We start from the raw sequence: 26,290 nt of genomic DNA on the forward strand, positions 1-26,290 counted from the left end.
TCTCCCCAGCAGTCACCACAATCATGTCACAGCTATTACTACTGCTTGGGGAAAAAGCACTGCTCATTTTAGAAAGCTGTCTGTCAGGATGCTTAAAATAAAAGCAGGCCTGGCACCGGGGGGAAGTACGTTTATCTTGAAAGTCACCCGGGGAAAGAATTCCTCAGGCTTGTGCAACACAGGCACCAGGGATGTCTCTGTGGGAGAGCAGTACTGTGTCCCCAGGAGCGGGCATTTCCAAGTTCCTCTCTTTAATTAAAACATGCATTGGGCACCTGCTATATGTATGTATGCCTTGTGGTTCTAGGCCTGGGGACACAGCATGAACCAAGAGCCATCATGTAGGAAGGCTGCCGGGATAGAACAAGGGCAGAGAGCACATTGAGCAGGAGAGTGGGAGTGGGTGGGTGGGTGGGAGGGGTGGAGAACAAGGGCAGGGAGAAAGCTGTGTGTTGAACAGGAGAGTGGGGGTGGGGGGTCCCTGGCTGAAGAAGAAAACTTAGTCAGCCTGTCCTCTCCCTTGCCATATGAAGCATGATGCCACAACCCCCTCTACTAGGTGTAAATCCATCTGGGCTTAAACTTCTGGAAGCTGGGGAGCCTGGGCCAGCTTGCCTGGCTGCAGAGTGGGCCTCATACCTGTGATACAGCTTCAGGATATTCCTCAATGTCCCCCTGGCCTAGACCTGTCCTCCCAATTGCCCCAGACAGTTTGCTTCACTGTTGCTTTTGGTCTGCCAGCCGCTGGTGTGTCATAGTGTCCCACTGAGGCTGGAATCGACAAGTCCGTGCGTGTTAGGCTTGTGTTGATTCTTGTTCGCAAAGTTAATGATTTTATCTGCCATGTTCTCTTTTTGTTTTTTAACTATATTTGTAGTGACAAGAAATTCCAATGCCAGGGAGATAGCTCAGCAGGTAAAGGCGCCTGCTGCCAAGCCTGACAATCTGAGTGTGATCTCCAGGACCCACGTGGTAGGAGAAAAGAACTGACTCCGGAGGTTGTCCTCTGACCTCCACTCTGTAGCACATGCTCTTACACACACCACACACATACATATACACACACCACACACATGAGCACACACATACATACCACACAAAGTAAATAAGAAAATGTATTTAATTTTTTTAAGGGTGTCTAATGAAGGCAATCAAATAAACCATTAATTTGAATACAAGTCAGTTCAGACCTGCAGGGGTCTTTGACCAGCCTCTTTGTTTCAAAGATGAGCTATTGATGCCCAAGGTGAGTGACTGGATCAAGGCCAGGAGACAGTGCCTGTGTCACTGGCCTCCTAGGGACCTCAGACCATCTGGTCTCAGGCCTAGCTACCACCTTTTCTAAGGAGTCAGGAGACTGGGGTGTGCCCACAAGGAGGCTAAACACAGATTCTTCAGGGAGTTAGACAGAGGCAGACCCACAAGGAGAGCTGGGAGCATGGAAACAGGATGAGATACCCTCTCCCCACCAACCTTGAGCACCATCCTCTCCCATAGTCCTTCCTGTCTAGATTTTTAGTTGCCAGAATCTTCCACGCTCTACTTGTCTCCAGACCTGTGTCCTCTTGCCTACAGTGCCTCCTCCCTGTCCTGACTCCACTAACTTTCCTATTTGAGAGTTTATTTGGGATGTGAGGAGGAGGGGTGCAGGAGAACCAAAGCAAGGCTGTTGCTTATAAAGCTAGCAACTTGTGGCTAATGGTCACTGTCCTTCATCCCCAGGTGACAGACCATGCCACCACTGCCCTGCTCCACTATCAGCTACCCCAGATGCCAGACGTTGTGGTCAGATCCTTCATGGTAAGTAGCTTTGAGGGTCAGGCCTTCCAGCTGAGGAGAGATCTGATGAGCCAGCCCCAAGTAATCCCTGAGACTTCTATCAGAGCTGAACAAGCAGTGTCCACAGAAGTGGCCTTCTGAAAGTTTCCAGAACTTACAAGTAGTGATTCTATCCCACTCCTAATCCACCAAGCTCTGTAGATGGCTCTAAGCATGTAGCAGTGACTGGGATGATTCTACAGTTCCCCAAGCCATGTCTTCCCGCGATTCTCTGAGCAAGAGATCAAGATGAGATTGAGCGCAGGGCAGCATGGCATGCTGGGTCTTCAGTCACCAAGAACACAGATTAACACAAGCAGGTGTTTAAATGTATACATCAGGGCATCTCCCCAAGGGCTGGTCAAATCACCAGGTGCAGCTTCCACAGACCTGCAGCCAATTCACCTCTGAGGATAGCGTCCCTGGGAGTCACTAGCCATTGCCCTTCCCTGCCCCAGGAACTACTTCTGTTCTCACGCCAGTCTGGCTGCAGGGCTTCCTGAGCAGTAGTGATTCAAGGGGTGTTGCTTGGCGGCTCACTGTCCCATGAGCTCAGTAGCTCTGCTTCTTAGAGAGAAGTGGTGCTCACTTCTCACAAGACGCAAACCCGTGGCTTGAGAGCTACATGATGCTGGAAGGATGATGCTGGCTGTTCAACCACAAAAGCCCATTGAGTCCTTCCCCATGCTGAGGAGTGAGCAATGACAGTCTTCAGTGAACTACAGACTGGCTGTCTACCTGACATGCTGTGACACCAAGGTTCCCTTTGCTCTTGACTGAAGTGGGGAGTCACCAATCACCTCCCTGTTTTTATTTCCAAAACCCCACACCCAGCCTGTGGAAGAGCCAAAGCTGCTCTCGGGAGCTGCCTGTATCAACCCCTTCAGAGAGCAGTGTCCTACTGATACCTTCAGGAGTGACTTATGTGACTTGCCTGGCTCTCAGGACTGCTTGCCTGTGGCGGTGGGGCTGATTCCTGGGCCTTGGTGCCCGTGAGTCTCCTTGAGGTGGAGAATTGAGTTACCCAAGCCTCATCCTTATGCATGACGCCTGGGAGCCCTCAGCTCTCAACCTCAAAGGTGGGTGACTATCACTTATTGTGTTACTTGGTGACACTGCGGCTACCCTAGCTGTATTAGGCCCCACCATGACAGAGAGGGACAACCTCTGAGATGAGATTAGCCCAGAGCACATTACCCTGGTACAGAGTCTCCCAGCACTTCCTCAGCTGTGCCTGAGCCTGCTGTCCAGATGACAGGGAACTCAACGATGGTACCAGATCGCCTCGGGGAACAGTCCAGCTCTGAAAGGGGGATTTCTGTGTTAAGACCTTGGGAGGAACAGGGGCATCAAAACTGAGTCACAGGGAGACAGAGCTGTGGGCTAGACAGCTTTTCTATGAGGCCATGTGTGTCTTCCAGGGTCAAAGCTTGCTGAAGTCCTGTCTTTGGGCTACTAGGCCTACAAGAAGGGCAGTTGGGGAAGTTCCCTAGCCTCTTTTCTCTCCTTTCTGTCTTTTTTTCAGACCTGGTTGAGAAGCTACATAAAGCTGTTCCAGGCCCCGTGCCAGCGCTGTGGGAAGTTTCTGCAAGATGGCCTTCCCCCGACATGGAGGGACTTCCGAACCCTGGAAGCCTTCCATGACACCTGCCGGCAATGACCCCAGCCCAGCTACTGCCTAGCCTGCAGCACCAGCACCTTCCCAGGCCAGCGCAATCCATTCACCACGCAAGTGTCTGTCAGCCTGGGCCCCTCTGCTGGCAGAACTGTCACCCATTGGCAGGGCATCATGAGAGGATGGTCTGCTCCTTCTCTGTGTGCTGGCATCCCTGTGAGTTGGCCCCCTGGGTCTGTTGTTTCCATGAGCTGTTACTGGAATGAACCCTTTATTCTTGGGTTGGGGTTTGCTTGGTTGGTTTTTGTAATTTATTTTTGTAAACAGTAAACCTTTTATACTGGCCAAGGCTCTGTCTCTGGCTTCTTACATGATGTCTGACTTTCATTCAGTTTAACCAGAGGAGTTTGCACTTGAGGCAGAGTCCTTGGGCTGGGCATGTAGTTCTCTTGGTTGCTTCCCTAGCAAGCACAAGCCCTCATTCGGTCTCTAGCACCACAGGAGATGGAGACAGGGGGATCCGGAGTTTAAGGTCATCTTCTGCTACACTGGGAGTTAGAGGCCAGCCTGGGCTTGTCTCAAAGGGGGGGGGGGCAATTCTTTGTAAGGTTGCCTCCACTGCTGCTTCCTTCAGGCAGGGACACAGTGCTGACAAATGGAGGCTCCTTCTGAGGAAGTAATTGCAGACTGCGGCGGGCGCTATTGAGTCAGCACCACAAGTACCTAGAGAGGGGGCCTTCCCCATGGGAGCTAAAACGCTGCTAATGCGGTCAAGGTCATCTGGCTGGTTGGCCCTCTGCATCCTGTATTCCTAACAAAGCACCCCCGCTTGGTGAGCTCCCTGTGAAGGGCTTGCCCTGCCCAGCCTACAGGAAAACCACTCCCCTCCCCTGCCCTCTCCTCTCTTTCCTTCCTCCCTCCCTCCCTCCCTCCCTCCCCCTTGTTCCTCCTATCCCGTCTCCTTCCTTGTTTCTTGGGTTTGCTTTTCGTTTTGAGTCAGAGTTGTCTTGATAAGTGTTTAAACTTAAGCTGTTTTTCCCAGATGCTAGGTTCATGGGCACACACCACCACATCAAACAGAAAACGAAGCCTTTCCTTACAGTAGAGCGGCACAGTTCCCAACTGGTCCAGGACCACCCAGCCCTTTCCCGCCTGTCCATCTGATTGGGGGGAACCAAGGCAGGATTTTTTTTTTTTTAACGATTTTGTTTGGTTTATATGTGAGTGATTTGCCTGAATGTCTGTGTACCACATGCACCTTGGAACTAGAATTACAGAATTGTGAGCTACCATGTGGCTGCTAGGAACTGAACTGGCTTCTCTGGAAGAACACCCCATTACTCTTACCTCTGAGCCGTCACTGAGTGAGGGCTGTATACCGAAGTGCCGTTTAACACGGGGCCCCTAACCCACCAGTGCCAGCCAGGAGCTTATAGAAGTGTAGTCCTTCAGGCCACCCCTGCTACCCTCATGATCCCAGAATGAGCAGTCTCTGCTCTCCAGCCACCCCAGTGACTGTGACATGGGCCTCAAAGACCTCTACTCTAGGAACACTGCTTCCTTTACTGCCCATTTGGGAGGTGTAAGAGGTGTGCTTGTCAATCAGAGTGTGCCAGAGAGGTCCTTGGCATTCCACGCCATAGTTCATCAAGATCAAAGATGCCTTCCATTTCTTCTGCCGTAACTCAGACTGTTCAGTCTAGTAGGAGATGCTTTCCAAAGACCACCCCCCCATCACAGGTTGACACAGCTTCAAAGATGTATCCTACCCTCCTCTCGATGGTCTCCTAAGACCCTTGTTTATTGGTTTAAGGAAAATAAACAGCACTGGGTTAGCACTGCCTCAAGACCGCAGATCTTTCCAAAGACACCTAATAACAGTGGGCCCAGTGCTGTGCCAGGGTGTGCACTGCTCACGTGATATGGCAGCAATACACCAGCTATGACCAAGTTGGGACTTGTGCAGAGTGACAAGTGCCTGCCAGCTGGCAGACAGCACCTTCAAAGATGTGCAAATGTGGAAACATCCCAGAGGACTGGAGATCTCAGTGAGGATGAGGCACATTGTGAGAAAGCTATTTGGGTTGAACCATTTGCCTCTCTGGTCCCCATCCCCACCCATTCTGTAGCTCTCCAATCTGCTTCAGCCTGTTTCCAACACTCACTTCACGTGCAGACCCCATATCCAGCCCTGGACAGGCTGTTACTCCAACTCAGAACAAGTGTGTCCTCTGTCATCATCACAAACACCTTTTTTTAGGACAAATGGTTGTTTCCTGCTTCCAGGGATCATAGGAGCCTATCTAATCAGATTTGCTTAGAAGGAAAAGTGGCCACCAAAGAGGAGCATTCCATAAACAGTAGCACAGGCTGAGGGTGAACAAGAAACAGGGTCACCTGGCCCAGGACCTGTGCTCCAGCCTTCTGCTAGTTGTGTGACAGTGGATAAGTGACTTCCTCTGTTAGAAGTGCAAGGTTGGTGATACAGCGTGCAAGAAGGAAGCCTCACCCACAAAACTTGTAGGCTGTAAGGCAGCCATGATAAAGGCTAAGACAGTAGAGTCCCAGGTCATTCATGCCTGCTATTCTGATTTTCTTCCTTTTTTCTCCTTTTTTTACACGTGTTTAGTGTGTGTGTGTGTGTGTGTGTGTGTGTGTGTGTGTGTGTGTGTGTGCGCGCACACGTGCGCGTGCGTACGCGCGTGCGCTCATGTACACATGTGTGTAGGGTGCACATGTGTGTAGGGTGCACATGTGTGTAGGGTGCACATGTGTGAAGGGTGCACAGGTGTGTAGGGTGCACATGTGTGAAGGGTGCACATGTGTGTAGGGTGCACAGGTGTGTAGGGTACACAGGTGTGTAGGGTGCACATGTGTGTAGGGTGCACAGGTGTGTAGGGTGCACATGTGTGTAGGGTGCACAGGTGTGTAGGGTGCACATGCACTACTGGTCTCTTTCTGTTTCTCTACATTTCCTAATTAAGGAAGAAGGAAAGGAGACGACAGAGTTGGGCCTGCTCCCATCTCTGATAGTCTCACCCTTCCATCCTGAGAAGGCAAGTTAGAGTGGTAATGCCTTTGACAGAGTCCAGCATGTGGGAAATCCCAGCATGCCTGGTGCTTGGAGCTCAGTGTAAGATGACCTGGGTGTTGGCTGTTGAAATAGAAAGGAGACAATGACCTGAAGTTGGCATAAAACCTCAAGTTAAATAGAGGTCAGTTCCCAGAGGGTAGATTGTAAAGGAAGCCAAAAACAGCTGCAGAGGACAGTCCCCCGGCCGTAGCTAAAAGGCAATGGGTGACTGCTACCCTGCATGTCTGTGATTTGGGCTGTGTGTGGCTCACTTGGTGGAGTGCCTACCTGGCATACATGCAGCCCTAGCACCTCATAAACCTGGGTATGCTGATACACACCTATAATCCCAGAATTTAGGAGATAGAGACAGGAGGGTCAGAAGTTCAAGATCATCCTCAGCTATATATCAAGTTCAAGGCCAGCCTGGGCAACAGCAGACCTTTCATGTGATTTGGACTCGGGTGACCTCTGGCCAGACTTGCAAGGCATTTATCTTATAGTACTGTGTCGTGACCCTCTAGGTCAATGTCTCTTCTCTACCAAGTGTTCCATATATGTTGTCCGGCTCCATCCTAGGCAGGCATGTGGAGTTCCCACTTTACAGATGAGGAACTTGGTGGAGGGTCTCCCACACTGACACATGATGGACATGAGGGCTCCCTCCCTCTGGGGTCCAGCCCACCTGCTGGAATCCTGCCTCTGGGTAGCCAGGCCTTTGCCCCAAGCCTTCTGCTGGCCAGTTATTCTGGCACCCATTAGCAACTGACAGACTGGAGCAAACTGGCCTGTGAAAGGGTGTCCAGATTTTTTCCCCTGAACTAAATCAGGATTTGGCCTTTTGGTATCGAGTGATGTTTTCACACTTAACACCATGGACACCACAAAACGGTGATCTTTCAGTGTTAATGCGCAAAGTCGGTGTTACATTTGGAGTGTCAGAGAGTGGGCCTGATGCTAAATTGAGAGCCTTTTAAGGTCACCCCAGTTGGGTGGAGGAGGGACATCTTCAGCCAGAAGAATTCTCCCGAGATCTGGACCCCCTGCAAACCTGACAGGAGGCATCATCCAGGTCCAGCAGAGACAGAAATTGAAAACTGGCCTTTCTACATTGTGCCCTGGCCTCATATCGACAATGACACATTGAAGTTGATTGGAGGTCACCTGGGCCTATGCTGGGCAGGAAAGACTGTACCCAATCATGTCCCACCTTGGCCAGCACTGCTACAGCAGCCATTAGAGCTTTTCCACACATATGCAAAACTCACCCAAGTCCCCAGGACCAGACACTAGTTGTCCTCTACTTGGTAGCTAATTTGGCTCAATACCTAGCACAGTGGGCTGTTCCAGGGTCTGCCATCCTACCCTCCCCAGCCCCTAAACTAAAGATAAGAGAACCTCAACCAAATCTTCAATTGCAGCCAGGCATGCTGGCTCACACCTGTAATCACAGCACTGGTGAAGGGGAGGCAGGAATATTGCCAGAAGCTCAAGGCCAGCATGGACTAAATCATGATACTCAGTCTCAGTAAAACCAAAACACAGTGCGGAGATGGCTCAGTGGGTCAAGTGTTTGCTGTGTAAGCATGAGGACCCGAGTTCAACCCACAGAAAACCACATGAAAGCCATCATAGCCACACACATGTCTATAACCCCAAAGCAACATGGCTGAAATGGGCATATCACTGGAATTCACTGGCCGGCCAGCCTGACCAAAGTAGTGTACTCCAGATTCAGGGAGAGATGTTGTCTTAAGAAATGTATGGTGGAGGACTGGAGAGATGGCTCAGCTGGTAAAGACAACTGCCACCAACTCTTAAGGACCTGAACTCAATCCCCAAGACTCTTAGGGTAAATGGAGAGAGTCATTCCACAAAGCTGTCCTCTGATTGCCACACACATGCTATGACATGCTACAGCCCACACATAGAAACATATGAGTGTGCCCACAAACACATAAAATGCTATACATACAAATAGATATGGAAAGAGAGCAAGAGAAGAGATCAGGGACAGAGGAAGACACCCCATGTCAGCCTCTGCTTCCATGGGTGCATGAGCATACGTATACAAACAGGTACACATAGGCTACATGTGCACAAATACGTAAATAGAATTTTTTTGATTTGTTATGGTTCCTATGCACATTCACTACTTGAAGAGCTAAGCCTTCAAGTTCACAAGCAAACCAAGGTTCCTCCTCGCAGCAGCCTTGAGGTGACCAGTGGCCAAGGAGGAAGTGCAGCCAGTAGACAAGGCATGCTGCTTAGAGGCAAGAGTGCCTCGAGGGTCACAGGCTTCACCCATGAGTGGCCTGCCTCTCCTAGGATGGATGGGTACAGCAGACACCAAGCACAGATGAGCGGGGCAGGAGAGGGTGTGGGAAACCAGAAGCTACAGAGCCAGCCCAGGAAGGCAGTGAGAGCCCAGCAGGGCCCATAGCCTTCACCAAGTACTCAGATTGACTCAGGGCTTTGTCACGCCCATCTCAGTCAGAGGCTTTCTTAATTACAAAAGGAACCCATATGTTCCTTTGGAGGGAATTAGGTAATGGGAATAAACAAAGCAAGGAAAAGAATGCAGTCCTTTCTGCTAGCTGGGGAAAACCAGGCAGCAGGGTGTGCAGTTCTGCAAGCCTTTGGGTACATGAATAACTTCTATGGGAAGCGAGGCCACACTGTGTGCTATGAAACTGCTAGTCCTCTCAGCAAAGGTCAGAATATGGAGTCTCAAGATTATGCACTTCTCTTCCCAAAAAGCCCCAGCAGCAGTGAACAGGAACTCTGGGCAGTTCCTTGGGGACCCACTTCCTTGGTGAGCATGGTGGAAACTGAGTCAGGACACCTTCCCAGCTGCAGAAGGGGAGAAACACTTGGAGAGCACATGCTGGTGCCAGAATAGATCATTACAGTTAGTGTTCAGTATGACTTCATTAGAGAAGGAGCAAGCACTCAGCCCCGCTCTCCCTGGCTGGCAGCTGGCCCCTGCTATGTGACTGAGCCCACAATCAGAAAGGGGGGGCAGTTTCAGCCCCAAGTTATTCATTAGATAACCCTACAGCCTAGGCTGGTGAGATGGGGAGTTTGAGAGGGAAGATGAGTGAAGCTTATATGAGGATAGGAATTTCTGAAAATCTGAGATCTTTAAAAACTATCTTGCCAGATGGTGATGGTGCATGCCTTTAATCCCAGCACTCAGGAAGCAGAGGCAGGCAGATCTCTGAGTTTGGGGCCAGCCTGGTCTACAGAGTGTTCCAGGGCAGCCAGGGCTACACAGAGAAACCCTATCTCAAAAGACCAAAACCAAAACAAAACAAACAAAAAACCCTACTGTCTTGTCCCAAATCATCATGCAGCCATTTTTTGTCTTTTCTCTATGCTGGTTATCACTTCCTGCAGAATCGTGTATTAGAAGCTGCTTTTTGTTTGTTTGTTTTTTTCCACTATTCTCTTGAGTTTGTTGCTCTTATTTCCAACATTAGCACCCAAAACCCCAGACCCAGCCTGGTACTGAGCGTCCTCTTATAGCCCTTTAGCAGGAGTTAGTCCCACTATGTCTAGCTGCAAGGGATTCTGGGAGAAGTAGTCTCTGCCTGGGTAGCCCTGAGTCCTCCTGTCCCGTGGGGTGAACATCAGTGACACTGTCCCGTCGTGTCTGTGTATTTGTTTCACTGTTCCTTGGGACCCCTACCATTTAGTAAACATGATTTATGTAATGAATCTCCCATGGCATTTTTTAAATATTTAATTTTGAAGTAATTTATAAGTCATAGGAAGTTGCAAAGAAATACACAGAGACCTCATATATATATATAAGGACTACAGTATTCAAATCAGGAGGTGTGCCTTCAACAGAATCACAGCTCTTACCTTAAAGGGAACAGCTTATTTTGAGCCAAATACGAGTGGCGGTGCCCAGGAACACAGATTTAGGTTACCTCAAATTCCACGTCCTAGAGTGGCAACAGTTTGGTGGAGGTTGTATTATAACAAAGAAAGTCAAAAATCAAGGCATTTTCTAAATACCTTGGTGGGAGCATTAGGCAAGGGAGTTTCAGCAAAGGCAAGAGGTGGATAAGGGTGTTACTAACAACATCTTCACCTCTTGGTTGGCTGGAAACTAGGAACCTGTTTGCACATTCCAAAGGATTTGCCTAATGCTCACAAAGATGTTAGGTGGGGTACAGAGGAGAGTAATAGATGGCTAGCAAGAGTGCAGAAGACGTCCCAAGAAAACTTGGGTCTTGCAACATTTCAACCTTTCTATAGTCATTGAAATTCTAATCAGTACAATACAAGCAGGCTATTTAGTTTCCTGGGCACCACACTGTGTGTGTGTGTGTGTGTGTGTGTGTGTGTGTGTGTGTGTGTGTGTGTGTGTGGTGTATGCTCGTGCACATGCATGAGCATCCATGACTGCCAGTGCAGTTTTATCCTGTGAACTGTTTTGTGGAGCCACAATGGGCTATCTCACTGTGTCATCATCCTAGCGAAGTACTAAACTTTCCCCACTGCTGTTGTTGCTTTATCTCACAATCGTTGTATGCACAGGGTCATTCAGTGTGTCTCGATTTTATTGTATGCGTACATATGTGTATTGCCTGTGTGTGTTTGGCTGCACATGATTGGGCATGTATACATGTGTGTCCGTGTGGAGACCAAAGGACAATTTGAGATGTCATTCCTCAGGAGCTGGGCCCCCTTGGACAGCAGCAGCAGCAGCTCATGAGTGCTTGGTAACATGGTAACATGTTTCCTGAGAAAGCAGCTTCCTAGAGGACCCTGTGTGGGGAGGGAGCCCCAGGGCTCTCTTCTCAAAGCAAAGTCTTCCATCTCATGAAAATCTTTACACCCTTATGCCAGTGATGAGCAGGGTCCAGCCAATCCTTAAGGTGTCCTCGAGGAGTCTTCTCCACTATCCCTCTATGAGGCACTCTTTCTTTTAACATCCTAGAAGTGTCAGCAGCCACACACTCATTCTTTACCCCATTTGACACTCACTTACTTCTTTGGCAAACTGCAAGTTTTCCAAACCTTTCCACTCTGCTTTTATCCTCATTCTCACTAGAAACATGGATAAATGCAGCAAACAAGAACCATGCCATAGCCTACATGCTGAGCTACTTTACTAAATTCCGATAAATTTACTTTCCCAGCCCACAGTCTCAGAGCATGGCAAAATGCACACAAGTGCATCGCCAGAACATAAATGAATAGCACCCAGATTAATTTCTGGCAGACTCCTTCCCATCTGAGACCTCATGAACTCAGCCTTCACGATCCACACTCCGGTCATCATCTGGGGCTTTCAAGTCCCCACTGGAATCTTCCTTTGAGCTCTGCTTACAGCACTAAAAGACTGCTCTAGCCACAGCTTCAAACTCTTACACAGTCCTCCCACAAACTAGTTTGAAGGCCTAAAGGCCACATGCCAGGCTTCTCACAGCAACAATGCATTTCTCTATATTATTGTCCTGTTGTTCTGACAAAACACTAATCAAAATACCTTAAAAAGATGAAGGAGGCCAGGTATGGTGACGCATTCCTGAATTTGGAAGGTAAGAGCAGCAGAATACAGTTCAGGGCCAGCCTGCTGTCATGCTTTCTAAGGTTTCCATCCATGATGGAAAAGAAGGCACAAACATCCAGTCTCTACAGGTGGGGAAGCCACGTTGCCCTTTCCCTATGCTAAGTAACTAAGAAACATGGGAGATCATGTAGACTCATCAGAGCTTCCCCGGTGGCCTTGTGATGGATGCCTCTCCTTGCCCACTCTGAGAACAGGACCCCCAAGGCTGACAGTAGTCACACAGGAGACAGGCTTACCCTCCTCGGGTGCTGTATTCTAGCCTCAACTATGGGGCAAAGCTCTCATCAGCATGGCATTCCAAAGCCCCCAACAGCATCATGACTGCCTCTGCCCCCAAGCCATACCTGCACTGCAAACGACTAAGTGCCATGCCCTCTTGCCTTGATAAGAGGCAGCTCTTTTTTGCTGTAGCCTTTTGATATTTGACTGTACCAGCCTTTCATTTCCAAAGAGTAGTTGGTGAAATTAATGATTGCCAAAAGGCCATAGTTAATTCACTCTTTTTCCTGTTTCTTTCCATTAGTTTGCAAATCAGCAAAGTTCAAGAAAACTTCCAAGCTAAAAGCTCAGGTGCCTAATGAGGAGGTTGCAGCCGCTCTCAGCTTTAGAAAGCTCCAGAGCCGTTGTCAGGGCATGGTTGTGTAAGACAAGCCAGTTGACTCAGGAGATGGAGCCAACTGCTGGTCATGACCTGGCATGATCTGAAAAACCTGAGTGGGTTGTGTGTGTCACAGTCCTTAGCCCCCTGTGAGTGGTGTGTGTGTGTGTGTGTGTGTGTGTGTGTGTGTGTGTGTGTGTGTGTGCATGTAAAACACAGTCCTCAGCCCCCTGTGGGGTGTGTGTGTGTGTGTGTGTGTGTGTGTGTGTATGACACAGTCCTCAAGTCCCCTGTGAGTGGTGTGTGTGTGTGTGTGTGTGTGTGTGTGTGTGTGTGTGTGACACAGCTCTTAGCCCTGTGAGTGGGGTGTGTGACACCGTCCTAAGTTCTCTAATAGTGGTTCCCCCACCTCAGCACCATCTCAGGCAGAGGTAGAGCATTGGCCTGGACCACTGCAGGTCAGCCCTACAGCCTCTCCTAGCAGAGAGACAGCACTTGCTGCTAACACCAGAGAGAGGCTTGTTAACACTTAAACATCTCCTGATGTCATCAACAGTGTAAGTAATAGATTGTTACAGTCCATTTTCACTGCGAGGTACTCTTAGAGTGTGTCAGAGACACACAGAAGCAGGAGGCACCAGGCACCTCCCTCCCGAAGCTGGCAGTCTCAGAACTCAGTGCAGGCAATGTGTCATGTGACTGAACCACAATCAGAAAGGGGGATAGACTCAAGCCCAGAATATTCATTAGATAAGGTTTGTGTCCTAAACCAATAAAATGGAGAGTTTGGGGAGGAGACTATTCTAGAAAGAGACACAGATTAGGACTCTTTTAGTCCTAGCCAACAGGAAAACTGGGCACAAATTTTTCACAGTAGAGACTTTAAAAGCCACCATCTTGTGCCCCATCAGCACGCAGCCATGCATGCCTTTTCTCTATGCCGTGTCCCTTTCAGAAGGATTGTATATTAAAAACCGAAGCACTTTCACAAGTCTCTAATTTATTACAGCATGGAAGTCCCTCTCTTAAGCCCAACAAGGTGCCATTTGCCTTTGATCTCAGCACTCAGGAGGTAGAAGCAGACAGATCTCTGAGTTCAAGGACAGCCTGGTCTACAGAGGGAGTTCCAGGGCAGATGGGGCTACACAGAGAAACCCTGTCTGGAAAAAAAAAAAAAAAAAAAGAGGTGGAGGTGGAGGCAGGAGGATCAAGAATTTAGTTGGCAGAGTGCTGCTTCCCACACACAAAGCCCCTGGGCTTGATCCCCAGCACCACATAGAACTGGGTGTGGTAGCACATGCCTCTAATGCCAACACTTGGAACTGGAAGCAGGAGAATCAGGAGGTCAAGGCCAATCTCAACTATATTTTCAGTTCCAGGCCAGCCTAGGATGCATGAGACTCCATCCTTTTCATAGTTTTGGTTTTTGATTTGTTTGTTTGTTTGTTTGTTTGGTTGGTTGGTTGGTTGGTTGGTTGGTTGTTTTAGTTTTTTGAGACAAGGTCTAATTCTGTACCCTAACCATCCAGGAACCTTTTCCATAGACCAGGCTGACCTCACACTTTCCGTACTACTTCTGTTTGCCCACCATTTCTGCTGATATGTCTGTGGGTGTGCCACTGGTCCTGTGTCCTGGGAGCTAGGCACGGGGCAATCCCTGCATGCTCTTGCCAAGCACAGGGCCAAGCAAGGAGCCCTACAAGGTGCTGGGAGAGGTATTAGGTAGGCCTGAATGTGGTGCTCTGAGGAGTCAGCTCTCCACAAAAGTGTGTTCATCTAAAAGGATGCTTGCTCTCAGCTAAAGGAGACACCAGCAACCCACGAAATGAACAGAGCAGACAGTAACCACACAGATGCCCCTGAAAGGGGCTGGAAGGGACTGGGTGTAGCTCAGCAAGGTGTGGAAAGGGGATTAGGGTCTCCTGCAGGTGGTGAGGGTTTAAGTTGGCATAAAGATTGCTCTAAGGCCTTATCCCACAAATGACAGTCTGAATGGCATCAACGGCACAAACATTACAGAGTTCCAGAGTTAAGGTGTCCAAAATCAGTTTTGGTGTAAGCCACCATCAGGGACAGGGCTGTCAGTCCTTTACACGCTCCAGGCCATTTCCTTGCTGTGTCAGCTTTGAGGGCCATCCTCAAAGCCCACAGTGCTTCCTGACCCCTCAAGCCAGGGGCAGTGAGCCAAGCACTCGGTTGGCCACGTCCTCCGTAAGCCATGCCCTCCACCCTCTGGCTCTGACTCCAAGTGAGCCATACCCTCACTTGGCACCCTTCTTACACCATTAATGACCCGGGGTCATGGTCCACAGCCCAATAACCAAGATAATCTACTTAGAGGCTCACTGATGAGGTCTTGACCCCTCACTCATCACCCAGAGTCACTGCTCTGCATTGGGACATGAACACCTCTGGGAACATCACAGTCTGCTGAGCTCTCTCAGGAGTTCTGCCTGCCTTGAGCCCTGTTTGTGGCTGCCCCAAGGGAGTGATCTGAAAACTGGAGATGCCGCGGCCGGCATAGCCACATGATGAGGAACCGAATTCTGTCTTTGGGGAGCACCCGCCCCTGCCTCTATCTATCATGTGCTTTGATCTGGTTGGTTAAAATCCACCTACTCTTCTACTCTAGAATAGGGAACTCCTGGCCAGACCACACACACGCACGTGCGCACACACATACACATACACACACACACACACACACACACACACACACACACACACACACGCATCCCAAATCCCACACACATATACTCACACACACGTGCATATACACCAAATCACACACACATACACACTCACACCCACACAATCACATGCCTGCTCCTTGTGATTAGCTCAGGAATGGGCACTGTGACAGTCACACAGCCAAAGAGACTTACTTAGATGCTGCTCAGTGCTGCCAGAAAAGCAGCCACCTATTTCTGCTGAAATTGACACACGGGACCTGAGAGCTGACAGGCTTTGCTCTATAGGATTCTGGCTTCCTTCTGTGTGTAGTGTGGCTGGAGCCATTACAGGAAAAAACCCTTTTTCCTGTAATGTCATATGACAAAATGTGGCATCATGCCAGCAGGCAAAGGAAAAAGTAAAGGGGCCCAGACCCATTCCTGAGATCAGACAATGGACGGTGAGTCTAGAGCTAAAAGCAAATTGACTTGATATCAAGCACAAAAGACTTTGGGAATCTGAGATCTCACCAATGGTCTTACATTCCTGTCCTAGCTTTGATCTTGGCTGGAAATGGAGGAAGGAAGGGTTTGTTTTCAAACCCAGCAAGTTATGTCTTCTTTGTACTAACGGCTCCTTTAGCTCGGCTGTAAGCAGAGCTTTGTAGCCTATCTCCTCCCACGGCTGTACAGTGGATAGCTAAAGACTCCTCACATTTTGCTGGAAGTCTAAGGACAGCGTGGGGCTCTCTGGGTGAATCTCCTTTTCCACCTTAGGTGACCACATGGCCAGACTTCCCACCACCACAAGCAAGCCCCCTTTCCTCTCAGCCTTCCCCAGTGGCCCCTGAAACACCCTTCAGTCCCTGAATCTGTCCCCAGGGTCCATGTGGGCCCCAGTACACCTGCTTTCAAGTATTTCATCCTGCTTTGGTCACCAAAGAACAAGGTTACAAGGCTTGGTAGCAATTCCTCACCCTCTGAGTGTGAACCTGGCCTGGTCATCTATAAATAATGACATGCAAGGAAGAAATGACATCACCATGGAGACACTTGGCAAATGCCTCCTCACCCAGAGGCCCATGTCATCACAGTGGTGCTGTGGCCCTCCTGCTGAGGGTGAGGAGGCCTCTGGCTTAGTAGGTCTCTTTGCTCCCCCCCCCCAATCTGTAACCACAATGAAACCAGAATGAAACCTTTGACTAACACATACTGAGACTCCCTCCACAGAGCTCCTGAACAGCTCTTCAGCAGGAGGGGTGGGGCAGGAAGGGACAAGGGTAAGGACACAGTCGGATGCACCTTGGAGCCCCTTGTGTGATTTTCAACAAACAAAAAAAGCTGGGTGCAGCCATGCGCACCTGTAATCCCAGCGCTGGGGAGGAAGAGACAGGAGGATTGCTTGTGTGAGTGAGCTCCAGGTTTAGTGAGAGACCCTGTCTCAAAGAATAAGGTGGTGAGCAGCCAAGGATGCCGCCTAGCATCAAGCTCTGCCTCCCATGCATGCACGTCAGTGGGGGAGGGGATACTCAAGCAGAATCTGGGGTTTACTTGACAGTCAGCGCTGAGAACACTGCTTCACACAAACACGTGGTACACCACAGCAAGAGTTTCTTCGGGACCATTGCAGAAATTACTGAAAATCCTGTCTTAATCCCATGTCAAGATTCCGTGAATGACTTACTGTTTTAGTTTATTTTTATTCTTAATTCTGGGGGCAGGAGTTGTGCACAAGGGTACAGGTGCCCAGGGAGGCTAGGGATTGAATCCCCGGGAGCTGGAGTTATGGGCAGTTGCGAGCTGCCTGACATAAGAGCTAAGAACCGAACTTTCATCCTCACAACAACTAAGCCACCCCTCCCAGTCCCCTATTCAGTAATTTTTTTAAATGAAGCTGAAGTCAGCAACTCAAACAGCAGTTTTAAAAACTAAACACTTTAGTACAATACAATTCAAATGTATAGTAATTTGGAATTCACATGCTGAGACATGATAGTAGGAAAACACAAGTCTTTGTGGGTTTTGTAATTAAATTATGTTTCTCTAGGAGCAAAAACCTTTGCATATGTAGCGAAATATGCAACTTGTAAATACAGGAGATTGGCATCTGAGCTGAGGTGACTGGGGCAGTGATCGTGGGTGCTGCATGGTGTGACATGGTGCTCATGTTTCATGCGTTCGGGACCAAGGCTGACACTGACCTGACACTGGGAGACGAAACCCGGGCCAATGTTGCCTGCAAAACCTCAGACTCACAACATGTTTGATCTTTTATTACTTTTGGTCCTTTTCTTTCAGAAGCCTTTGACTGATGCCAAGTTTATTACAGTTTCACATGAAGTTCCAACCTGAGGTCATGACCCACGAGTCTAAGAAGCCGTGATCTAAGCCACCTTTGCTTTGTGCCTTCTGTCCTTACAGCCTGGCTAACCCTAGCATGTCCCCATGGCTGGTGTGTCTGCCTAGAGGCTGACTGGTCCTTCCCAGGACCCCAGGCTCCAGGTAAGATGCACACAAGCCCAAAGCCTAGAGGGTCAGGCAATAGTTGCCAATGGAGCCATTGTTAAGTTTGTGTTCTGTCTGGAGATTGTGTTTTCTGGCTTTATGACTTAAATGTCAGAATTTACATGACTAATTCCACTCCTTCAATATTCTGTGCCATTACATTTCCTCCCAGGCTTTGGCCTCCCCTCCCCAGGGTCACCCACAGCCAGGGGCGGGTTTTGAAGTAGCAGCTTTGGGCAGAAGGTACTTGAAAGATCCTTTCCCAGGATCTACACTTCCTTTCTCACAGAACCCTGTGGGTCAAAGACTTCTCATCCCCGCTCCTTTATAGCAAGAATGAGTGACTGAGGTATAACTTGTGGCATCTCCTTAGGGAGGAGGGAAGCCTTTTCTGTCCCCTCCTCCCATTTTTGCTAATGTGGATGTGATCAATGGCAGATGATCAGGCAGCCATCCTGGACCTTGAGGCCGAAGTCCATGTTTGGGACTGAACTGACGTGTCTGGCTGTTAGCTTTAAATTGCCCCATCCTACAAGCTCACTTTCTGCTTCTCTAGGTTACCTTCTGGAGGAACTGAGAATTGCTGGTTAATTTGGGTTTTGGTTTGTCTGTTCACTCGCTGGCTCGCTTGGCTTTTTGTTCTTGGATTCAGGATTTATGTCAGGGCTCCCCACAGTCACTAACACCTCCATTCTGCCAGCCCGTGTCCAGACCACATTAGTTTGGTTGCTGCTGCTGTTTCACACAGCTAAAGGTTATTGCATCCATCTTTAGTCAAGAAAGGCAATTAATTAGCATAGTTCTGCCTTGTGGAGAGAAAGCAGCTTCGTGATCTTGCGCTTTAAGCAGCGGTCTGCCCATGGCTTCCCATCTCCACTTTGAAGTTTGTCTGTGCCAGGGCTGGTGCAGGACAGCAGAGGACCGCTTTCTCGCTCTCCTCCCCGCCCCTCTGTACCATTTTTCATCTTGACTCACCATGCCTGCAACTCCCGCCCCATGACAAGTATCGATCACTGATTTAAGCCATCAAGCCATAGGCAACAACTTTAATTTTTTTTAGCCCCAAGCCACAGGCTCTCTTCTTCAGCATTTGAGGATTCTGTCCTTGCACAAAAAGTCTGCAAAGGCCCTTCCCTTATCTAACCCTTGTGTGCAGCGTATGCCTGGAAATTAGGGAGATGAGAACCTGGGAAGCTAAGTCTTGTTCACAAGGCCACTCCACTGTATGTAAAGAAAATTTTAACCCATGTGTGAAGAAATACTGATTTTGTATCTGTGTGTATGTGTGTCTTTGCCTGTGTCTGTGTGTGTTTGTGTCTGTGCATGTGGTTGTGTGTCTTTGTGTTTGTGTATATGTGTGTGTGTGTGTGTGTCTTTGTGTGTGTGTGTGTGTGTGTGTGTGTCTTTGTGTGTGTGTGTGTGTGTGTGTCTTTGTGTGTGTGTGTGTGTGTGTGTGTGTCTTTGTGTTTGTGTGTGTGTGTGTGTGTGTGTCTTTGTGTGTGTGTGTGTGTGTGTGTCTTTGTGTGTGTGTGTCTTTGTGTGTGTGTGTGTGTGTGTCTTTGTGTGTGTGTCTTTGTGTGTGTGTGTCTTTGTGTGTGTGTGTGTGTGTGTGTGTCTTTGTGTTTGTGTATATGTGTGTGTGTCTTTGTGTGTGTGTGTCTTTGTGTGTGTGTGTGTGTGTGTGTGTGTCTTTGTGTGTCATGGGCTCATTTGGAGGTTACAGGAGTTCATGAGGTTCAGGAGTTTGGTCTCTCCTACCTTGTTTTGAGGCAGGATGTCATAATTTAAGAAAATCAGTCGCAAGAGAAAGACACCATTCGAAAGAGTTCAAGCAGAGGGAATTTTTAAATTAGGGGAAGGGTTCATAGAAGGGGGAAAGGGAAGGGGAGAGACCAGCCTCTGGAGACAGGACCCCAAGGACAGTCCAGTACAAATGCCTGAATACTAACATTCCTCCCTTTTTATTTCCTATAAAAGGCGAGGGGTTAGAAAGGGTTAGCAGGTAAGGGGGATGAGGATGCCATGTTCTCAAGACTACTTCCTGCTGACCTGGGGGGCATCGTTCATCTTTGGGGGACCTGGGAAAGCTGGGGTGCTAGTCACATCCTGGAGTAGCTGACTGTTTCACTTCAGTGTCCAGGCTCTGTGGAACCATCAAGGTGACTCCTGGACCTGGCAAAATGCTGGTTTTGGTGGATCTAAGTCCAGGACCTAAAGCACTGGATCCTTTCCCATCCCCACAGCATCACCCAGGTGTGTTTGGTAGTCTTGGGCCTCCAGCTCTATGGCCATCAGCTCCTAGTCCTGCAACAGTAGCTGACTAGGAATGGTGGTGGGTCTCCAAAAGACATCCCAACTGGAGCAAGGAGGTATAGATAATGAAACAGCTCCCAGGAGTGAGGCAGAGAAGTAAGACCCAAGAGTCTGCATTTCCTAGCATCCCAGGAATTCAGAGAGGGTCAATTTCAAGGCAGGCACAGGCCACCCAGTGAGACATCACTTAAAGGTGGGGGCTAAGGGCTTTGAGCCCAAGAGAGACACAGTCAGCTGGTACCAAGACTTCAAGAAAAGCCAGAAGGCAAGAAAAGGACTGTTCTCAAGAAAGAAAACCTCATATCCAGGGGAATGGTCAGAAGTAGATAACCCCACCAGAGACCAACTGTCGGTACTGAATGGAAGGCAAAGCCATCGGCGAATGCAAAAGCAGATTTGTTGCAGGTGGAAGAGAGCAGAGCTATTGAATGTGAAGCAGGTGAGTAGGGTCCCAGCATGAAGTGATTACAAAGTGCTGAGAAGCAGATTTTTGGTAGGCTCATTCCACAGGAGTAAAGCAGAACAAGATCCATTGGCTTTTATCAAGCAAGGACGAAGCATGAAAGGCACAAGCCACCTCAATGATTCGTCAATCAAGGGGCAGGGGCTGAAGGACCAGAGGGTACTAGGCTGGCAAAGGCCACCCAGTGGGTTGTCGAGCAAAGGGTGGGGGCCGAGGGCTCAGAGCCCAAGAGAGCCATGGTTGCCTGATACCAGGACTTAACAAGGCCAAAAAGAAACAAGGCTTGGGAGACAAATGAGTCCTCATCCGTGGGAATAGCCTAAGGTGGGGAAGGTGGAGTGGCTCACCAATCATGACAATTTTGGATGGAAGGACCAGCAATCAGGAGAAGCAAGGCTGTCGTATATGAACCGGGTTTCAGTATCCTGGCATGCCTCAAACTGCCTGTGGGCAGGGGGAGACACCAGGAGAGCCTTCCTAGTCAGGGAACCAATGTTCTAATTTAAGAAAAGCAGTGTGCAAGAGAAAGATGACATGTGACAGGGTTCACGAAGAGGGGTTTTTTTATTAGGGAAAAGGTTCATAAAAAGGAGAAAGGGAAGGGGGAGACCAGCCTTCGGAGACAGGAACAGCAGGAGAGAGGAAAGGGGAAGAGAGGGGAGGGAAGGAGAGAGAGAAACAGATAAATAGAGGGAGATAAAGGAAGAGAAGGATGGGAGGTAGGCAGGGCCCTTTTAAAAGGGAACACAGTGAATGTGCACAGGTGGTGCTCTTAGAGGCTGCAGCTGAGGGCGCATCCCGTCAGAACCCCAAGGACAGGCCAGGACAGATGCCTGTATACTAACACTGGGTCTCTCTTGTTTCTGCCACTGTGCTGTATAACCAAGCTTCTAGCTGACCCTCCTGTCTCATCCCCCAAGCACTCCATCTCACTGTGGAAGTGCAGGGGTTACAGGTAGGGCTGCTGCATCAGGCTTTCTTACATGGGTTCTGGGGGTGGAACTCAGGTCATCAGGCTCCCTCAGCAACACTGAACCATCTCCCACATTAATCAGACCACTAGCACTTTTGTTTTTGGAAGGGCCAATGTGAACCCAGGCTCAGACATTGGTTCTCTGTCAGAGTATAACTAGACACGCAACAAATGGCTTACCACACACATCTTATGCCACTGGAGGCGGGTGGTTCTGCCTCTGAGTCTCCCAGGAAGTCACTACCCTTTGTCAGAGCAGTCACTCAGGCTGCCCTGGGCCCGCCCCCTTTCAAGATGACACACCTATCTGCATACTTGCAGGAAGCCTGCACTCTTCGCCAAAGAGTTGTCTGTCTCCTGGAGTGTCTCTCTGTCCCCATGCTCTTGGTGTCTGTCCTCAGAGCTTTGTTTCACCTCCCCGAAGAGGCAGAGGACTGACAGGGAGCAGGCAGGAAGCTAGTGCCTTCTATGACGTTGCCCTCCCCTGTTGTCCTCCTCCTCTCTTCAGTAGACATAAATCCCCTCCTCCTGGCCCCTGGACAAGGGAGGGCAGAGGCCCCAAAACTCATGCCAGTTATTGGACATATTTCATGTCCTCACAGTTGGCCCTTTCTCCCCAAATGGTTTGCACTTCTCTTCCCATGCAAAATGTACTCACCCTTCCTGCCAATAGCCCCCTAAAATATACACCGTGATAGTGTCAGTGGAAGTCAAGGCTCTGGCCTGCCGGGAGGGAGGAGTTTCTTTTCATCTGACAAGTGCTGGAACCTTCACAGAACCAGCTCACACCACAGGTCAGGCATGGGACAAAGGCAGCAAGTACCCACTGTCTCTTGGCTGGCGTGGCAGGGTGCCTTCTGTGCCTCCCAAGTGAGTGAAGGGGAGAGAGGAAGGGTCAAATGAGACACAGGTCACCCTTCCATCCCTCCAGTGTCATCTTACAATCTGTCACTCTGTCCTCCATCCTTGACGCTGGGCATTTAGTGCAAGCCTTTCCCATTCTCACCTCCCGCCATCAAATAACAAAGATATTCTGATTTTCATCCTAGCTCCTCTGAGCCTCAATTCATGTGGGTGTACATATGTGAGGCGTCCGTCATCCTGCCACAAATGAACTTGGATGGGTGGTGACATCAACATGAGTACCAGGCAAGAAGCTGGCATTTCAGCTCCCAGCAACTGGCTCCGGAAATATCTCCAAAGCGAGATAGACCATCAGGAACCACACGTGCAACCATGACGTCACCTCCCCTCATTGTCTGACTTGCCTCAGGCTGTAGATGGATGGGTCCCAAAGCTGCTGGCACTAGGCCATGGCAGTAGATGTCTGACTTGGGCTCTGGTTTCTCATCCCCTCCCACAATTTCAAATTCATCTGCTGGTCTTCCAGCCTGACCTTTGGGTAGGGTGGGCTGAATAAATAACAATGGTGGGGTGACAGGCACTTCTGGGTAGTATCAATCATCTTGGTACTGAAGCCCTTTGCTGGCTGGGCTCCCCCAAAGCAGGAGTTTTTGTCTTGTCTATACCTATAGTAGTGCCACAGGCCACGATCAGGACATTTACTGGGTGGGAGTTTATTTGGCTCATGATTCTGGAGGCTGGGAAGCTGGGGTGGACGGGTGGAGTCATCCCCAGGGGAAAGCCAGTGTTATACCAGGGGCAGGAGGCAACTAGACCCAATTGCTAGACCCAGCTAGGCCAGACTCAGTCTTTGCTCAACAAGGTATCTGGAGTACAGCCTCACTCGGGGATTTCTTTGCAGAGTGGGAGGGAGAGGGTCTAAGTAGGGTGGGATGTACTCAAACCATACAGGAGAGCTGCCTAAAAGGGGCAGAGAGGCAGCAGGGTTGAGCAGAGGGTGCCAGAAAACTGCTGTTGGCAGAGGAAATCTCAGCCAGCCCAGCAGTGCTTAGGGCCACAGAAATAGACTTGTCTTCTCTGTAAATGCCAGGCCTGGGCCAGAAAGATGTTGTTAACACCAGGGCATTTGGTTTGCAGAGACCCGTCTCCAAACTGCCAAACCCATGAGGGGACCCCAAATGCAGGCCCCTACCTCTGCACAATGACCCCTGTTCATCAGGGGATGGGAGGTGTTCTTGCTATAGGAGGGGCTAGATACTGTGAGGGAGCCGGCTGCTGAGGAGTGGATTTGGGGTGCCACAGCTTGAGGGACACAGAAGGAACCCAGCTCTTCTTTTCCCTCCTAATCTATCCCAGACCTCAAACCTCAGCAGCCCTGCAGGATGTGTGCCTGGCTCAGCTAATCAGCTGTCCCTACTGTCAGCTTCACTCTGGGACCCTGAGCATGCTGATGGGTGAGATGGGACATCTGGTGGCCACGGCACTGGCTTCTCAGTGTGATGAGCACCCTGCCAGGAGAAGCAAACAAGTGTGGACTAGAAGGCTGCCGGGAAGGAATGGCAGGTTCGCAGACAAATAAGAATTAGCTGCCACTTCAGTTATCACCTCAGTGACTCTTAGGTATGGAATAAGTCTCTCCTGGTTAAAAGGAGCCACAGGCATTGTTAGTTCAGCCCCCATGTGTTGTCTGGGTGGAAGCTACGATGCTCTTCAGGAAAATGATAAGGAAGCCCTCAATCTTGGCCCAATCAGCTATTGTTTTCTGGGATGACAGGGCCACACCTCCTGGTAAGTTCAAGTGAACTGGGTCAGAGCCACCTACAGAGGAGCCACTTCTGAAATATGGGGGTCATTTGACTTTGAGGAGAAAAGACATAGATAATTGGCTGTCATAAGAGCTGGCTTTGCTCCTGAAGCTGTTGGGAGCTTGCTTCCTATACAAGGTGGAGCCAAGCCTCCATCCCAAAGCTGCTCCAGACAGGGCGAGGCTACACCTCCCTCTTGGCCAGGCTTTATCTCTTGGCAGCAAGGCAGGGCCTAGGCCACTGGGCTAGGACTGGTGTGGGCTCAGCTGGCTCCACCTCTGGGTCTGTGTGGCCAATGGGACTGTCCTGAAAGCCCAGCTCTCCTCCTCCTAGGGCAGCTTGTTCAGTGATGTCATTAGCATCACAGTTTCACTTCCAGGAGCCACTTTCTAATCTTGAGGGCTCCTCCAGCCCTTTGTGTACCTTGTGGCCCAGCAAGTGCTACCCCACACGATGCACTAGCCCTGCTCATCACTGGTGGCCACCTGAAAAGTGGTGTATACCTCTCAAGGTCCTGCTGACTGCCCAAGTGGCATTGAGGGCATCCTCACTTTAACTCAGGTTAAGCCTTGAGGCTGGGACTGTCATGTTAACTCATCCCACCAGACATCTAAAGTCAGGCTGCCAAGAGGCAAAAACCAACTGGCAAAGCAACATGGGATACTCAGACAGTTCTGGGAGAGTGATCAATCCATGTGGAGCATAGTTGGTGCTGAGGGCTGCTCCCACCTGGACACTGCTGAGCTGGGGAATAGAGCAGAGAGCTGTGCATCTAAGGGTTCCCAGGGATCCCTTGGGACTCTAACAGCTGTGGTTCAGGAAAACAAACGACGGCTGGGATGTGCATGTTACTGCCAAGGATAATACTTTGCTCCAGCTGAGGACTAAGCACCCCAGCTGGGCAAGGAAGGCACAGGGGACCAGGAGAGGCACAAAATGCAGCCCTTGGCCTGTCTGCCTCTTCCCTACACAGGTCCATGCGGCCATCTTCCTCCATACTCCCTATTCTGCCTCCTATAGCCGTGGTCACTATAGCTTTCCCAAAGCAGCTGCAGAGCCTCCCTCCTCCTTGGTTACTGCCTCCTGGTCCCTGACCCCGGCCAAGGACTAAGTGGTGCTCATGGCTGCATACACCACCCTTGGCCATCAGAACCCTGTGTCCCCAACTCGTCGGCACTCTCAACTTCAGAACATGGCCCTCCTGAGAAATGGGTTACACTAGAACCAGCCCCGGCCCCCTACACAGTGCCAGCAAACGGCATAATCCATGTCAAGTATCTCAGTTAAAACAGTGTAAGTCCTTTTGCCACAAGGTATAAAGTGAAAAAAGCCACTGATGGGGGATGTCCTTCTGTATGCTGTGAAGACATGTTTCTCTTATTGACTGATGAATAAATTCTGATTGGCCAGTGGCCAGGCAGGAAGTATAGGCAGGGCAACCAGACTAGGAGAATTCTGGGAAGAGGAAAGGCAGAGAAGGAGTCTCAAAAGAGACCCCATGTAGCTACTGAAGGAGAAACATGCTGGAGCATTTCTGGTAAGCCACAGCCTCGTGGAAATACATAGTTTAATAGAAATGGGTTAATAGTTAAGAGAGAGCTAGCCAATAAGAAGCCTGAGCCATCAACCAAACAGTTTGTAATTAATATAAGCCTCTGTGTGTTTATTTGGGACTGACTGGCTATGGGACAAGGTGCCACAGAAAATCCTGTCAACAGGCCATCTGAGAGGTACCACCTTGCATGGGCTGTGTGCTGGGTCCCGAGAATGGCCCCGGGTAACAAGAACCTCCCCAAGTCAAAGAATAGACAAAGAACAAAACATCTGAGCTGGGAACCTAAGAGCAGGGGCAACATAGGGAGGTGTCCTGGGACAGCTTCAGCCCCCTCCCATAGCTCCCCAGGTTTATCACTTTGTCTCTAAGCAGTGGGAAGCAGGGTTCAGGTCAGCTGTGCAGTCACATAGGGTTTGTAAGTGAAGCCTGAATCCAAGAGAAAGTGG

General features: G+C 49.7%; 1 protein-coding gene across 2 annotated transcripts in view; it reads left to right on the forward strand.

Moving 5' to 3' along the window:
• Med27 (mediator complex subunit 27) overlaps positions 1 to 3,783 on the forward strand; it is a 175,779-nt gene extending 171,996 nt beyond the window's left edge. Inside the window, exons 7-8 of one of the 2 annotated variants that reach the window (XM_027423096.2) lie at positions 1,723 to 1,800; positions 3,344 to 3,782. In XM_027423096.2, coding sequence (XP_027278897.1) covers positions 1,723 to 1,800; positions 3,344 to 3,478 — 213 coding nt within the window. In that variant the 3' untranslated portion in view covers positions 3,479 to 3,782. Of the gene's footprint in view, positions 1 to 1,722; positions 1,801 to 3,343 lie in introns of both variants that reach the window. The other variant, XM_027423097.2, reaches the window with a different exon arrangement.
• Positions 3,784 to 26,290: the final 22,507 nt, after the last annotated feature.

The sequence above is a fragment of the Cricetulus griseus genome, chromosome 6, assembly GCF_003668045.3.
Source record: "Cricetulus griseus strain 17A/GY chromosome 6, alternate assembly CriGri-PICRH-1.0, whole genome shotgun sequence".
Lineage (NCBI taxonomy): Eukaryota > Metazoa > Chordata > Mammalia > Rodentia > Cricetidae > Cricetulus > Cricetulus griseus.